Here is a 13,532-nt window from a genome sequence, read left to right on the forward strand (position 1 = left end):
GAGGTAATTTATAAATACACGCAAAAAAGAAATCTAGACCACAAAAGAATTAAACAAGCGAGAGCCTGTTTTTCCTGGCCAAGATCAGGGTCCTTGAACACAACACGAGCCTAACGTGTCATCACGTGGTATATGTCTCGTCCATGGTCTCGTCTGACAGGGGTGCAGTTCTGTCGGAGAGCACGGCTCCGGCACTTCAGATACGGAGCATGCCACATGCCGCAGTTTTTGCGTGGCTGTGTCTTTAGTTGTGAGCCCAGTGGCGATCTGTCCATCTGTCACACTGATCATACAGTCAATAACTTTGTTGTTATTAGCATCTGGTTAGCTAGCTATGCTAACGAATATAAGAAGCTTTTTCTACAACCATTGAGGTAAAGGCACATCTTTATATGATCATTATAGTTATACAAAAATAAGAGACCAAAGTAAACGGGTATAAAATACTTTATGACAGTTAAAAAAAGATGTTATTAATAAACAAGTATACAGTTTGAAATGGGAGTGATTTGTAAAATATCCATAAAGAAAAATAAATCTCCTTACAGTTCTGTTTCATATGGATGTTGAGAGATGTATCCATAGATCTCTTAATGTTGCTCTCAAAGTGCACCAGATTGATGCTTTTAACTTCAACATTTAAAAAAAAATCTTCCCGGGGGAGCATGCCCCCATACCCCCCTAGAGGAGGTTAGGTCCCCCCCCCCTACTTTAAATCATGTTCACATGGATAGGAAACTAAATTGCACACATCTTGTGTCCATATTTCTGTTTTGGTGGTCATGCCACAACCGTGCACGCATACGCGAGTCATGGCAAGATATCTGGATTAAGAGGTTGCTTTTTCTTTGCACAGCATGAAAGAAAGGCCAAATGAATGGGCTGTGATTTTAGTATTTTTAAGCAGCGGTAAATAATTTGTACGGCCCTCGGAGGATGTTGAAAAAATTGAAATGGCCCTTGAGAGGAAAAAGGTTCCCCACCCCTGAGCTAGACACACTCCCTTATGGTGCAACTCAAACCTTTAATTTAACCTGATACTTAATCAAATAAGCATGTACGCTGATTGACAACTTTTACATTTTAAAGCAAATCACTGCTCTGAGTAGTCTCTTTGCATCTTAGATAATATTCAGAGTCCCACACTAAAAGTGTGACCCTGTGTTAGGCCTTCTCATATACGGTAATCACCTCTGCGCCGGCTTCATTATTTGATGAATGACTAATCAGGTATTAAAATGAAATCGTGTGACATTAGTGGAACAAATGGGAACAGGAAGGGGAGAAGATGGGGAAGGCTCTCTTAAAAAAGAGCACGCACAATTAAAGTCTAAAATAGGGCCTTGATTAAATGTTAAACTTTCTCCAACTAGTCTGGAAGAAGCTACAATTAGCATTGATGCTTACATTTTTCATGAGGAGGTCTTCAGAAAAGGAAATCGCGTGTGTGTGTGTGTGTGTGTGTGTGTGTGTGTGTGTGTGTGTGTGTGTGTGTGTGTGTGTGTGTGTGTGTGTGTGTGTGTGTGTGTGTGTGTGTGTGTGTGTGTGTGTGTGTGTGTGTGTGTGTGTGTGTGTGTGTGTGTGTGTGTGTGTGTGTGTGTGTGTGTGTGTGTGTGTGTGTGTGTGTGTGTGTGTGTGTGTGGCCCTGGCCAGGTGTGCGTGTGTGTGGCCAGGTGTGCGTGTGTGTGTAGCCAGGTGTGCGTGTGGCCAAAAAGTCCCCCCCAGACTTGATCTGCATCATCAGAAGAAGAATGAAACTGTTGTTTATTCATTACTTGATTGTTTTAGGAAGAAAAGACAATTCTTGATGCACGAACATGCACAGCACTAACCATTTGTTTACATTCCTCAGCAGTCAGGTTTTCTCTATCAAAGCTACAGCTTCAGTGAGTTAACCCCACTTTAAAGAGAGGTATAAACCAGCTGTTGTCCCAGAAGTTAAACTGTATAAACCGGATTGGAACACTTTAATTGGACAAATTCAATTAGAGTGAAAATTATCAAATATCATGAACGAGAATATTGCAAACATAAATTAAACTGTAGCAAACTGGAAAACGATGCATAATGTATCTGATGAAGAACCGTATCATCAGTGGAATATCAACATTAGGCCACTGTAGGAATCACAACATAGTAATATGTTAAACATGCACGAAGACTCTTAAAGAGTCGAAATAAAGAGATTAACTGTAGAGCAATATTCCCCAAATTGTGAAAAACAACCATTGAAATGCTGAAGCTCAGGGCTGTTCTTTTTTTTTTTTAAGGAAACTGTCAATACACTTACAAAATAATTCAGGATTGTTCTGCTCCTCTTCTCTCTATTGATTACTTTGTTATTTGTTTGTGCTTCTTTTCAATTGCATCATACACACCAGAATAAAGTTTAAACTTGGAAAAAGTTATGAGGGAGGCAATTTGCTTGCTCCTAACATAATATCACAATATTGCTTTACTTGTGCCTGTTATAAAACAGACAGTGAAATGGATTGAGTGTCTGACTGTCGATGAAGATTGATTAATGCATTAGTGGAGACCAAAATGTATAGAAGAAAATCACTGAGGAGCAATAATTGATGTTTTTATATTTTAGGGAAATATGGGCGTCACGCCAGCCTGCCGTTCCTCAGACCCCCTCTCACCACTGCTCTGCTCACACTGGGAAAAGCACACCAGGTCAGAATAACAATAACGTCGGTGTTGGATATTTTAGTGTGTGTTGATGTGTTTGTTGCAATAATGTCTGTTCTTCTTTGCCTTGCAGAATGCTTTGCTTGGTAATGGACTTGTCCTCCAGAACCTTTTGCATATGCAGCTCGCACAGCAACAGCTTCTTCACATCAAAGACAAACGCATCAGCAGCGTAAGACTGTGTGTGTGTGTGTGTGTGTGTGTGTGTGTGTGTGTGTGTGTGTGTGTGTGTGTGTGTGTGTGTGTGTGTGTGTGTGTGTGTGTGTGTGTGTGTGTGTGTGTGTGTGTGTGTGTGTGTGTGTGTGTGTGTGTGTGTGTGTGTGTGTGTGTGTGTGTGTGTGTGTGTGTGTGTGTGTGTGTGTCATCATTTGCATAGGTTAGTGTTGAGGGTTAAACGTAGTCGTGGGCATGTTCTTATGTGCTCTTAAATGTTCATCTTCAGCACTTAATGTGTAACCAAACAACCCCCTGAAAACACGCAACCTAATTGCTTCCTCTCTGTTTTAAAAGAAAGACCTTGAGGTGTTGAAGTGTCCCTCTTCTTTAGATTTGCATATTTTAAAATGCCTCTGATGTTTCCTTTAATTGCTGAAGTGAAAGTTAAAAGACACCGTAGCCGATGTTGTTTCCAAAACTGGATTCATATTCCAGAGAAGGAGAATACTTTTCTTTGAACCTGCATCAAACCCTTACTTTTCATTGGGTATATACTTCATTGGCTTTTTGTCCAAGTGTTTCCCTTTTCATTTCCTATGGCTCTCCAAATAACATATACTGTTACAACAGTGCAGAGGAGATTGTACAAAAGGAGAACTATAATGATAATTTAACTGTATACATAAAACATACAGTTAAGTGTTTTTGAGTGTCATTTTCACTGTACTGTATGCATGATACTCGAACCCTCATTGTTGTCCCATTCTTTTCCTCCTCCACTCCCTTCCACTGACTTTTCTCTTATGGCCTCCTCTCCTCTGCGCAGGTCACCAGTCTGCTCGGGGACCCGTCCCGGCTGCTGATGCAGAAAGCGTTGTCTATGCGGCCTCCAGGCCTGGTGCCGCTGGGAAAAGGCCTCCTGGGAGACTCTCCTACTGGTGAGCAGGCGAGCATCCGCTCCAGATGACTGGGTGTCATTACTTCAAACACATGAGACCATAGTGAGACCGGCAGTACGTCCCTCACCAGTGTTTTGTTAAATCAAACTCCCCTAGTTATTTCCTTTGTCTTCTTCAGTAATCTGCTGTTCAAGGGCATCTGGAAACTTGTGATTAATCGGCTCTTCAATAACACCACCTTATTTCTGTATCATGCTGTTAAACAAAGCAGCTTCTGAGTGTCGCTACTTACTTATTATTTCTACCCAGGGCTCAACATGAATGTGGTAATGATTTATGACTTTGAAATGTAGGTTTAACTTGAACTTGTGGCTATTTAAAATGAGATCTTTACAAGGAAATATAAATCAAGTTTATTTAAAACCATTCTAAGCAGATTTTATGGGATTTAAACGACCGACCTTGTGTATACTGACCCACAACTGAACAGGGCTTAAGATGTGCTGACTATACATGGGCATAGCACATGAAAGAGATCTACTATAAACTGAGACATACTATTTTTTGTAAAATGGGTGTAATAAAAGCAATTCACCTGTCTCTAACACTTCAGTGTGTTAGGGCTGCACACAAATCGAATGTAACATAACAAAAGCCCACATTTTGCTTTGACTAATATACCACTTACCAAGCTACAAGGCAAGGCAATTTTATTTATATAGCACCTTTCAGCATGCGACAATTCAAAGTGATTTACAAAATAAAAACAAAACACATTTAAGAATAAATACAGCATAAACACATTATTAAATGGCATTTTAAAAACAGGCACAAAAAAGCAAAGATAATGAAATAAATAAATAAATAAACACAGCAGGTACAGAATACATGAAATAAAAGGCATACTGCAGTGTGAGTATGAACAGCTCAATTAAAAGCAGCGGCAAAGAGATATGTTTTTAGTCTGGGTTTGAAAAGAGGAAGTGTTTCAGCGGACGTGCACGATTCGGGAAGTTTGTTCCAGATTGTTGGGGCATAATAGCTAAACGCTGCTTTTCCATGTTTAGTTCTTATTCTTGGAACAGAGAGCAGACCCGACCCAGAGGACCTGAGGCTCCTGGATGGTTTATAGTTATGCAGGAGATCGTTGATATACCTCGGTCCTAAGCCATTTAGTGATTTAAAAAGTAGCAATAGTATTTTAAAATCAATTATTTGGTAGACTGGAAGCCAGTGTAAAGACTTAAGAACCGGACTGATGTGATCCACTCTTTTAGTGTTAGTGAGGACTCGAGCAACAGCGTTCTAAATCAGCTGCAGCTTTCTGATGGATATCTTTGTGAGCCTTGTGAATACACTATTGCAGTAGTCAAGTCTACTGAAGATGAAAGCATGGACAAGCTTTTCTAAGTCCTGTTGTGACATCAGTTTTTTAATCCTAGATAAATTGAAGAGAGTACAAAGGCCCAGTATCCCAGAGTATTTTTATTTTCTCAGGTATTTCTCACTGTCATTAAAGGACCCTGCCAACCTACAGACGTTTTGAAAAATAAAAGCAGCTGGGAACGGAGCATTTTTTAACAATCAAAGGATGTGAAACGGTGTGTGTGTGTGTGTGTGTGTGTGTGTGTGTGTGTGTGTGTGTGTGTGTGTGTGTGTGTGTGTGTGTGTGTGTGTGTGTGTGTGTGTGTGTGTGTGTGTGTGTGTGTGTGTGTGTGTGTGTGTGTGTGTGTGTGTGTGTGTGTGTGTGTGTGTGTGTGTGTGTGTGTGTGTGTGTGTGTGTGTGTGTGTGTGTGTGTGTGTGTGATTGTGATGTGAAGCTTTTGTCACCGTACATGTCTGCTGGGATTGTTAGCTTAAGGCTGGTTCGAGCTGATTTTCTTATTGTGCTCTGGAGGCCATTTGTCACAGCGATATTGGATTTATAATAAGTGTGATTGTGTGTGTTTGCACATTTACTGTGTGTGCGAGCAGCTTTAAATTATGTGTGCTTTTATGTCTGTGTATGTTCCTTTTATGGTTGTCTTTGTGGTAACATTGTTGTTTATTAAACCCTGGAGTGAATGAAATATTGGTAGTGCGGAGCAAAGTGCTGGGCTGTAAATACATGATAAGTGATGATGTACTGTATGAGCAGGAAACTGACTCTCAAACATTACAACTGGCTCTGCACAGACGGTCGAGCTCTCAGTTTCCAGCCTGTCTGAGTGATTCTTCTCTGTCCAGGAGACAGAGACGCTGATGGTCATAAGTGAAAAAAACTCAAGTGTTTATCTGGCAAGTTGATTGCAGCACTATAGCTTGTGCTACATTTCCACTGGAGAATAAAGTGACTTTTCTTATCTGATCCTTTCATTTCACTCACTTTGCCTCTGTATTTTATGCGTCTTAACCAAACTATGTTCCTCTTGTTCCCTTTACTTTGTATTGCTTACTACCTTTCCTTTCCGTCTGTCTTCTCTTTCATTTCCTGTGTTCTTACCGTTCTTTAACTTGACTTTTTGCTTCCTTTTTTCCTTACCTTTCTAAATTCTAACCTCATCCTTTTTATTGCATTTCCTTTCGCGAATGCTTTTCCCCCCCTAACTTTCCTTTCCTCTTCTCTTTCAGAGTTGGGCCAGGAGTCTGTGCAATTGTCTACCCACAATGCCTCAGTAGTGGTATCTGCAGCAGGTGTGGTGCCATACCTCCAGGGTCGAGCGGGAGAACAAAACAGCAACCATGCTATCTCCACACACCCTTCTGCTTCCTTCTCCTGTGACAGGCAGCCCGCTCCCCCTGGGACCCTGGGCGGCTGCCATCACCAGGGACAGGGCTACTCCCTGGGCATCACTCACTCAGGCCTCGGCCCGCCTCCACCCAAACCTCCAGGAGGGGTTTATACGTCAGCAGGCCAGCACAGCAGCTCAGACGGCTGCCCCCTGGCTAGCATGGTGAGCACAAAGACACACACACATGCTGATGCATTTTTCTTTGAAGTGAAGAAGCTGTTGCTGTGCGAAACGTATAAGGCAGAGAAAATGTGATATTATTGTAACAAACACACACTAAAGAAATCCCACACAGTTAATGGTATTCTGACCTGGTTTGCTTATCTATTTTTAAATGTTAATCAGTGTTTCTAATTCAAACTAATGTAAAACAGGCAACGTTATGTTTTACAGTGTTTCACATTTTACAAAGAGAATCTTGTGAAATGTTCCAAATATGGTAATGATGGCTGACTAGCATGACTGATTTGTTTTTATTTTATTGTTGCCCTTTGGACTTTAAAATGCTCAGGAGGTATTGTAAATGTTTGGATCATACAGGTCAAAAACAACACTAAGCCTAGACCACTACGCAGCCACAAATGGAGGTGATGCTGCCAGTTGTATCATACAAATAATATTACATTGCCTAACATTACATTGTTTGGATTTGCAGGATTAAAAACTTCTTAAAATGTAATAATAAGGTAGCACACATTTTATAACATCTGCCTGTTTTTGAATGAGTCGCAATGGGCGTTTTCACAATTTCATGAAAAGCGATTTGTTTGTTGCAACCCTTCACTATTCTCTCTCTCTCTACCCATGAACTATGTGTCTCTTGTGGACTGGTACTTAGTCCTGATTTAGCCTTATTAGGGCTTCAAAACACACACAGTGAGTGAGTGTATGAATAACAGCCACAGTCCCTTAAGGGCTATTCTTTGGGGAAATTCCCATAATGCACTTCTGTCTCACACATATTTACTAATACAGGAAGAAGCTGTCTTCCTGCTGGTTAACTTTTTTGCACACACTCAATACCTGTCTCTTCGTGCTCCTCTACATCTCTTTGCCTCCGCCTGGTTTAAATAGAGCACAGCTATGCCAACGTCATTATCTGTAATACGTTATTGCACAGAGATAATCAAAGTGGCAAAGTTCTTCGGGGAACTGATTCCTGTCCCAGCACTGTCTTCTCTAAAGAGTCTTTATTGGAGGCAAAGTGTAATTAAACAGAGTCCAATCCTCCCAGGTACCAGCCACGTCAGAATCTTTGCAAAATTAAAAAAGCTTAATGTCCAGGTTGGTGTGGTTGAAACTCCAATACAACATGTGGATATAAAAGATGCAAAACTGATGGATTAGAGGTTAAAGGAATGTCATTTGCTTTTGGACTTGCAGCGTGAAGTTCCATTGACCTGAAAACCTGCTAACTGCATCGTAAATAATACAATTTGTATGTGTTTAGGCAAGCAATGGCCAGGGCTCTCTGTTGGGTGATCCTCCTAAAGAAGTCAGAATGCCCTCCAATCCCTACCTGAACTTGGCCAGTGTGATGCCGGGAGTGGTTCTGCAAGGTGAGCTCACAAACATTACACATTTTCCAGATAAAGGGTCTATTCTGAACCCATGTATTAATAAAAAAAACTATTTACGTGCCTCAAGGACCACACGTTCCCCCCTTTTAATGAAAATAGTTTTAATTTTAATGGAATTTCAATCTATCTTTTGAGCTGCCTGAAAGTGGTTTCTACGGAGTTTATAGCTTCCTCCTTTTTTTGAAGAGGCAAAGGTGGTCGGCTTGGATTTGTAGCAGTCACTGTATACATAATTTAAACAGCAATCCAGAGTCATATCAAAGAAATATGACATGCTTACAGCTTTGCATACTGTATGAGAAAGCTAGATTTCCAACCAAAAAATCCTAGCAACTCTTTTGAGGTCTTCCTCCAAAGCATTTGTCCCAAAACACAACAGCAACATGTAAAGAAAACACCAAACATTATAGTAAGAAACAACAAAATGGCTATGGTCAATATTAAATGCAAGTAGGCCATGAAGTAATGTCATGGTGGCAAAATGAAATGAAGTGTGATAAAAAACGCAACATTACGTAACTCTTGTGTCTCCTCCTCTGCTGCCCAGGGTCAGTGGGGAGTAAAGCACAGGGGGGCCCGCCTGGCTCCGGGGTGTACGGCAGCCCGGTGGGCCCCGTGGTCTCCCAGGGGTCTGGCTCCTACTCCCACAGCGCCGCAGCTACAACCACAGCCCAATACACCACAGATACCTCCACTGACTACAGCCAATACAACCAGGCCTACACACAGGTACAGAAACAGACTCAACAGAGAAACATGTAGAAATAGGATGTTTGATGGATGTCTGTGAGTCTGCTTCTGCTCAATTGTGTTAAATGTGAGAGAGAGAGAGAGAGAGAGAGAGAGAGAGAGAGAGAGAGAGAGAGGGATGGTGGCTGAAAAGGTGATCGATAGATACATAATGAGTGGATGGATGAGAGCAGTAGTGGCAGAGAGAGAGCTGTAAGTAGGGGAGGCAAGGCGCTGCAATAGATGAGAATGGATATGGATATTTGGACAGACAGTACGAGAGGATTTGGCACAGAGAGCTGTTTCACTCCATCTGTCCCTTTGTCTCTCTTAACACGCCACACTCATCCGTCATGTTGGTCTGCATCTCTTTCTCTCTTTCTTTCTTTCTTCCTTTTTTCTTTCTTTCACCTGTTTGTCTCAGCTCTCATCGTCGTTATGCTTCCTCCGGCAGCAAGTGACATATCGGATATTTTCACAAAGGAGAGAACCACATTTTTAAATGTTAATTACAATCCACTTATCCAAACAAATTAATCCTGATTAGATAACCAATAAAACGGTCAGTTTGCTTTTGCTACTATGACGAGACAAAGACGAGTAATGGAGGAGAGCTGTTTGTAGGAATAATACTTTATAAGTTAGAAAGAAAGAATAAAATGAAAAGGGACGTAGAAATGAAGCAAAGACAAGAAAATCCCGAGCAAACATTCATCTGTCTTTGTGTCATAGGAGGCCATGCAGCAGTGGTACCAGCACTACCAAGCACAAGCTCAGAGCTACAGCGCCGCCGCTCAGCAGAACAACACGGCCACAGACTACAGCAAGGAGCACACACAGGTAACACACACGTATTTAACTGTGTGGGATGTAGCATGTATTTGTCTGTGTAACTCTATGATTTTTTTCAGGGTTCCTGCAGGTCCTTAAAAAAGTTGTTAAAGGCATCTACAAATATACAATAACGTCTCTCTTGTATTAAAATGTCTTAGACAACCTTTAACATTTTTGAAAAAGGCTAAAACCTAACTTGCCTTAAGCTGTATAGTTGTATTTGTTACTTTTTATTTCTCCAAAAACGAGTTGATCGGTTTGAAATCTTTAATTTTCAAATACACAACATTTGAGAAACTGTTTAATTCAGACCACAGAGAACAGCAGGTGGTTATGGGAGCTCAGAATACTTTCTCAGAAATTGAAGAGATCTTCTTCCTCACTGGAAGTATATTAAAGCTCCCTCTAGCACTCAGTGGCTCTGTGATATTAAGTCTGTTCTAAATTTAGAGAAGATTAGATATTCAGGGGGAGCTAACTCTGATAAATTCTATAATAAGTGGCAATATTTCCTTACTCTCTTTCAACTCTCTTCAATCCCTATCCCTGGTTTGCTTTGTCTTCTTTTTTAGGGTTTTGACTTTAAATAGCATGTTAACACCTTAATGATTCAGAAAGTAATGCCTGTTTTTATTATTTATAGTTGATACACATCAATTCCTTTACTTACTAAATTACCATCTTCTGTCCCAGGCTCCTCCAGTGACCACCTATGGGGATTACAACTCCTACATGCAGGCTGTCACTCAGTACTACTCTCATCCTGCTGCAGCCAGCCAGGCCTACGTCAGCAAGGTACACACACACACACACACACACACACACACACACACACACACACACACACACACACACACACACACACACATACACATACACATACACATACACATACACATACACACACACACACACACAAAACAATACATGCCCAGCAGAGCTCTCAAAATGTCTTGAAAGCATGAGTAAATGTGATCTATAATACCTGACCAGCTCCATATAAACCAGTAGCTCTTTAAAACTAAGTCAAAACAACATCGTGCCCAGTAGTGTAAATGATCTGAGCCGCGGCCTTCAGAGGAGCATGCTGGTATTTACATGTTTGTCTTTGACCTCTCTCTAAGACACTGATAGCCTGTTAGAGGGAACACTTCACTCTGCACCCAGCAGCTGATAGCAGACAAGACCCGGCTTATTTGCCACTGTGGAGGCGGGCATGCTCGAAGACGCAGCCAGAGTTGCATTCTGGTCCATTGAGTGACTGTTGGTGGAGAAACAGATATATCGGAGAAAATGACACGATGGGTTCCTGACATTATTAGAGCTTTACACCATATGATAACATGCAATTCCGGTGATCGCATTGCAATCGGATAGAGCGTGACCACATACAAGTGAAGGTGAAAATGTGAGGACGGAATGTAATCCGATCAACCAAAGCAACTCTGGAACAGGGTTTCCGTTAGCCGGTAATTACCGCTTTTTAGCTGGTAACATTAATTCAAAACCGGTAAATTCAAAACCTGCCGGTCAAAATGTCCGGTAATAATTACGGATGCTCCGATCGATTGGCTGCCGATCATTATCGGCCGATATTCACTCTTAATAGTTTGATCGGTGCTCTCTATAAAGGCCGATCAGGAGAGCTGGATCTGATCGATATGGACATGAACACGGGTGAAGTATAACCGGACGCGAGAGAGAGATCAGATCAGCTGCTGAGTCTGACAGAGACACGCAGCTCTGCATGATCACCTGAAGCCCCGCCCACTGTTTAGCGAGCTGCATGAGATACAGACAGGCTGTCAGGAGAGAGAGGGATTGAGAGGATCCGTTTCTCCCATGTTATTATCCAAAGTTAATGTAAACTTTTGAATAATGTACTTTATCTACTATAAGTACTTTGTTTGAATGTAATAATGATGTTGTTTGTGGAAGCGCAGCATTTATTGAAAAATGAATCTGAACTTTTCGATCTGTTACGATTATAAACTGAAGCAATATAAAAAAAATGACTCCCATTAACTGAGTTTTAAACATCAGCATATCCGGTGACGATCATAGTCCGGTAATTACCTGCTAACAGAAACTTTGCTACACAATTCTTATTATTATTATTGAAACATGACCGGTAAGTTTCAAATTTGTCCGGTAAAATAAGTTATTTCCGGACATTTGACCGGCAAGAAAAAATCCTAGCGGAAACTAGCACATTATAACTGAGTGAATGTAAAACTTAAGGAGTTTCAAAAATAAATACTTTTTAAATCTGATATATGGGCCGTTTTTCAATGTCGAGTAAAGCTGCTGCAGAGCCACTATTTCAAGTATACTACGTCATTGAGTGGCGCCGAAAGACTGTTTAAATGCCCAGCATTCGGCGCCACTCGATGACGTAGTATACTTGGTATTTTCGTGCCAAACACTTCAGAGACATGTTGTATATATCTGAGACCTATAATATATTATTAGAAAAGAGTATAATAGGGGACCTTTAAGGCATATAAGTGAGCCAGACTGAATGTGTCATCTGTCGACATAAGTATGTCATATAGCAGTAAGGAGACAAGAAAGGCACTTCTAGAGCTCAGTCCTCCATCAAGGCTGTATAACCGCCAGTGTAATTCCGATAACGTCTGAAATGTAACCGGCTCTTCCTTGGCCCATGACTCACAACTCGACCAAGTTTCATGAAAATCAGACAAGTAGTTTGTCAGTAATCGCGCTGACAAACAAACAAAACAGAAAACAAACCTCGGCAGAGGTAATAAAAGAGTGTGAGTCAATACATTTTTTTATAAAACAGATCCTAAAATGAAAGTGCTTCAGGAAACATTGTCTTTATTGTGCTGTTTCTGACTTGTAGTCTCAAGGCAGTCAACCAGCTGGCGTTCAATATGTGTTTGTCTCTTCCAGGAGGGTGATGTGTGTAAGCCTCTAGGAGTGTCTCTGCACGCAGTCAGTAACGGCGCCCCCCCTCCCACGGCCGTCCTGCCAGCTGCCGCTGTGCTCCCTGCCTACAGCACCCTGCCTTTAATGCCCGGCTTCCTGGGGGCGCCACACCCTGCGGCCGCCGCACCCAGCCCCGTCACCCACCCTGCAGCCCCCGACTGGAACACCTACTACTACGTGAGTATAGAAAATGCTCACTTAATACAGGATGAGACCCTTTAGGTACATACTGTATGTGAACAGGGTTGGAGAGTTATAATTCTGAGGTACAATACTTAATAACTTGGATACTCACTACATTTCAAACTCAGGATTTTGAATGAGTATTTTGAAGTGAAATATATAAATATTTCTTCGTTACCTCTTCATCCATCACACTTGTAATAAAGGATGTGACATGTTACTACCTCTGTGAGTGAAACTGGAGAAAACTCTTTTTTGGTTCTTTCTCTCTTGAAGTGATAGTTCAGAGCAACAAAATCCAAACATTTCATGTTACAGCTAACCACTTCAGGTGACCTATGTGTGACCTATTTCAGTCCCTATGACTGCTGATATTAGTGCAGTATTCGTTGTTGACAGTGGGTTGCTGTTCAGCTCACTCATTTTCAGCAGAAAAAACACTGCTGGGAGGATTTAGGTGTAATAAGCTTATCCTTAAACAAATGCCATAGTAATATAAAACAGACACCTTTATGAATATGTATTTAATGAGTGGTCTGCAGGAGTCACACAACTGTTGTTTACATTTAAAAACCTAGTTATCGAAACTCATGTATAGTACAAGGATTACTGTTGTTGATTCACAATATAAGCAAACAGAAAAGTCATTGAAAGGATTTTCATGTGAAGCAGAGACAGGAAGTGTTTATTGCGTTACCGGCTGTTGTAAATGCATTACTACCCAAATGATAAAA

The 13,532-nt window shown here is 41.2% G+C and overlaps 1 protein-coding gene across 1 annotated transcript in view; it reads left to right on the forward strand.

Annotated features, from left to right (window-relative positions):
- raver2 (ribonucleoprotein, PTB-binding 2) overlaps nucleotides 1-13,532 on the forward strand; it is a 78,510-nt gene that overhangs the window by 57,084 nt on the left and 7,894 nt on the right. Inside the window, exons 7-15 of the mRNA XM_079671296.1 lie at nucleotides 2,597-2,679; nucleotides 2,768-2,866; nucleotides 3,677-3,788; nucleotides 6,360-6,682; nucleotides 7,971-8,079; nucleotides 8,648-8,829; nucleotides 9,562-9,669; nucleotides 10,357-10,458; nucleotides 12,580-12,792. Of these exons, the coding sequence (XP_079527422.1) occupies nucleotides 2,597-2,679; nucleotides 2,768-2,866; nucleotides 3,677-3,788; nucleotides 6,360-6,682; nucleotides 7,971-8,079; nucleotides 8,648-8,829; nucleotides 9,562-9,669; nucleotides 10,357-10,458; nucleotides 12,580-12,792 (1,331 nt within the window). The remainder of the gene's footprint in view (nucleotides 1-2,596; nucleotides 2,680-2,767; nucleotides 2,867-3,676; nucleotides 3,789-6,359; nucleotides 6,683-7,970; nucleotides 8,080-8,647; nucleotides 8,830-9,561; nucleotides 9,670-10,356; nucleotides 10,459-12,579; nucleotides 12,793-13,532) is intronic.

The sequence above is a fragment of the Notothenia rossii genome (assembly GCF_949606895.1).
Source record: "Notothenia rossii genome assembly, chromosome: 1".
Taxonomy (NCBI): Eukaryota; Metazoa; Chordata; class Actinopteri; order Perciformes; family Nototheniidae; genus Notothenia; species Notothenia rossii.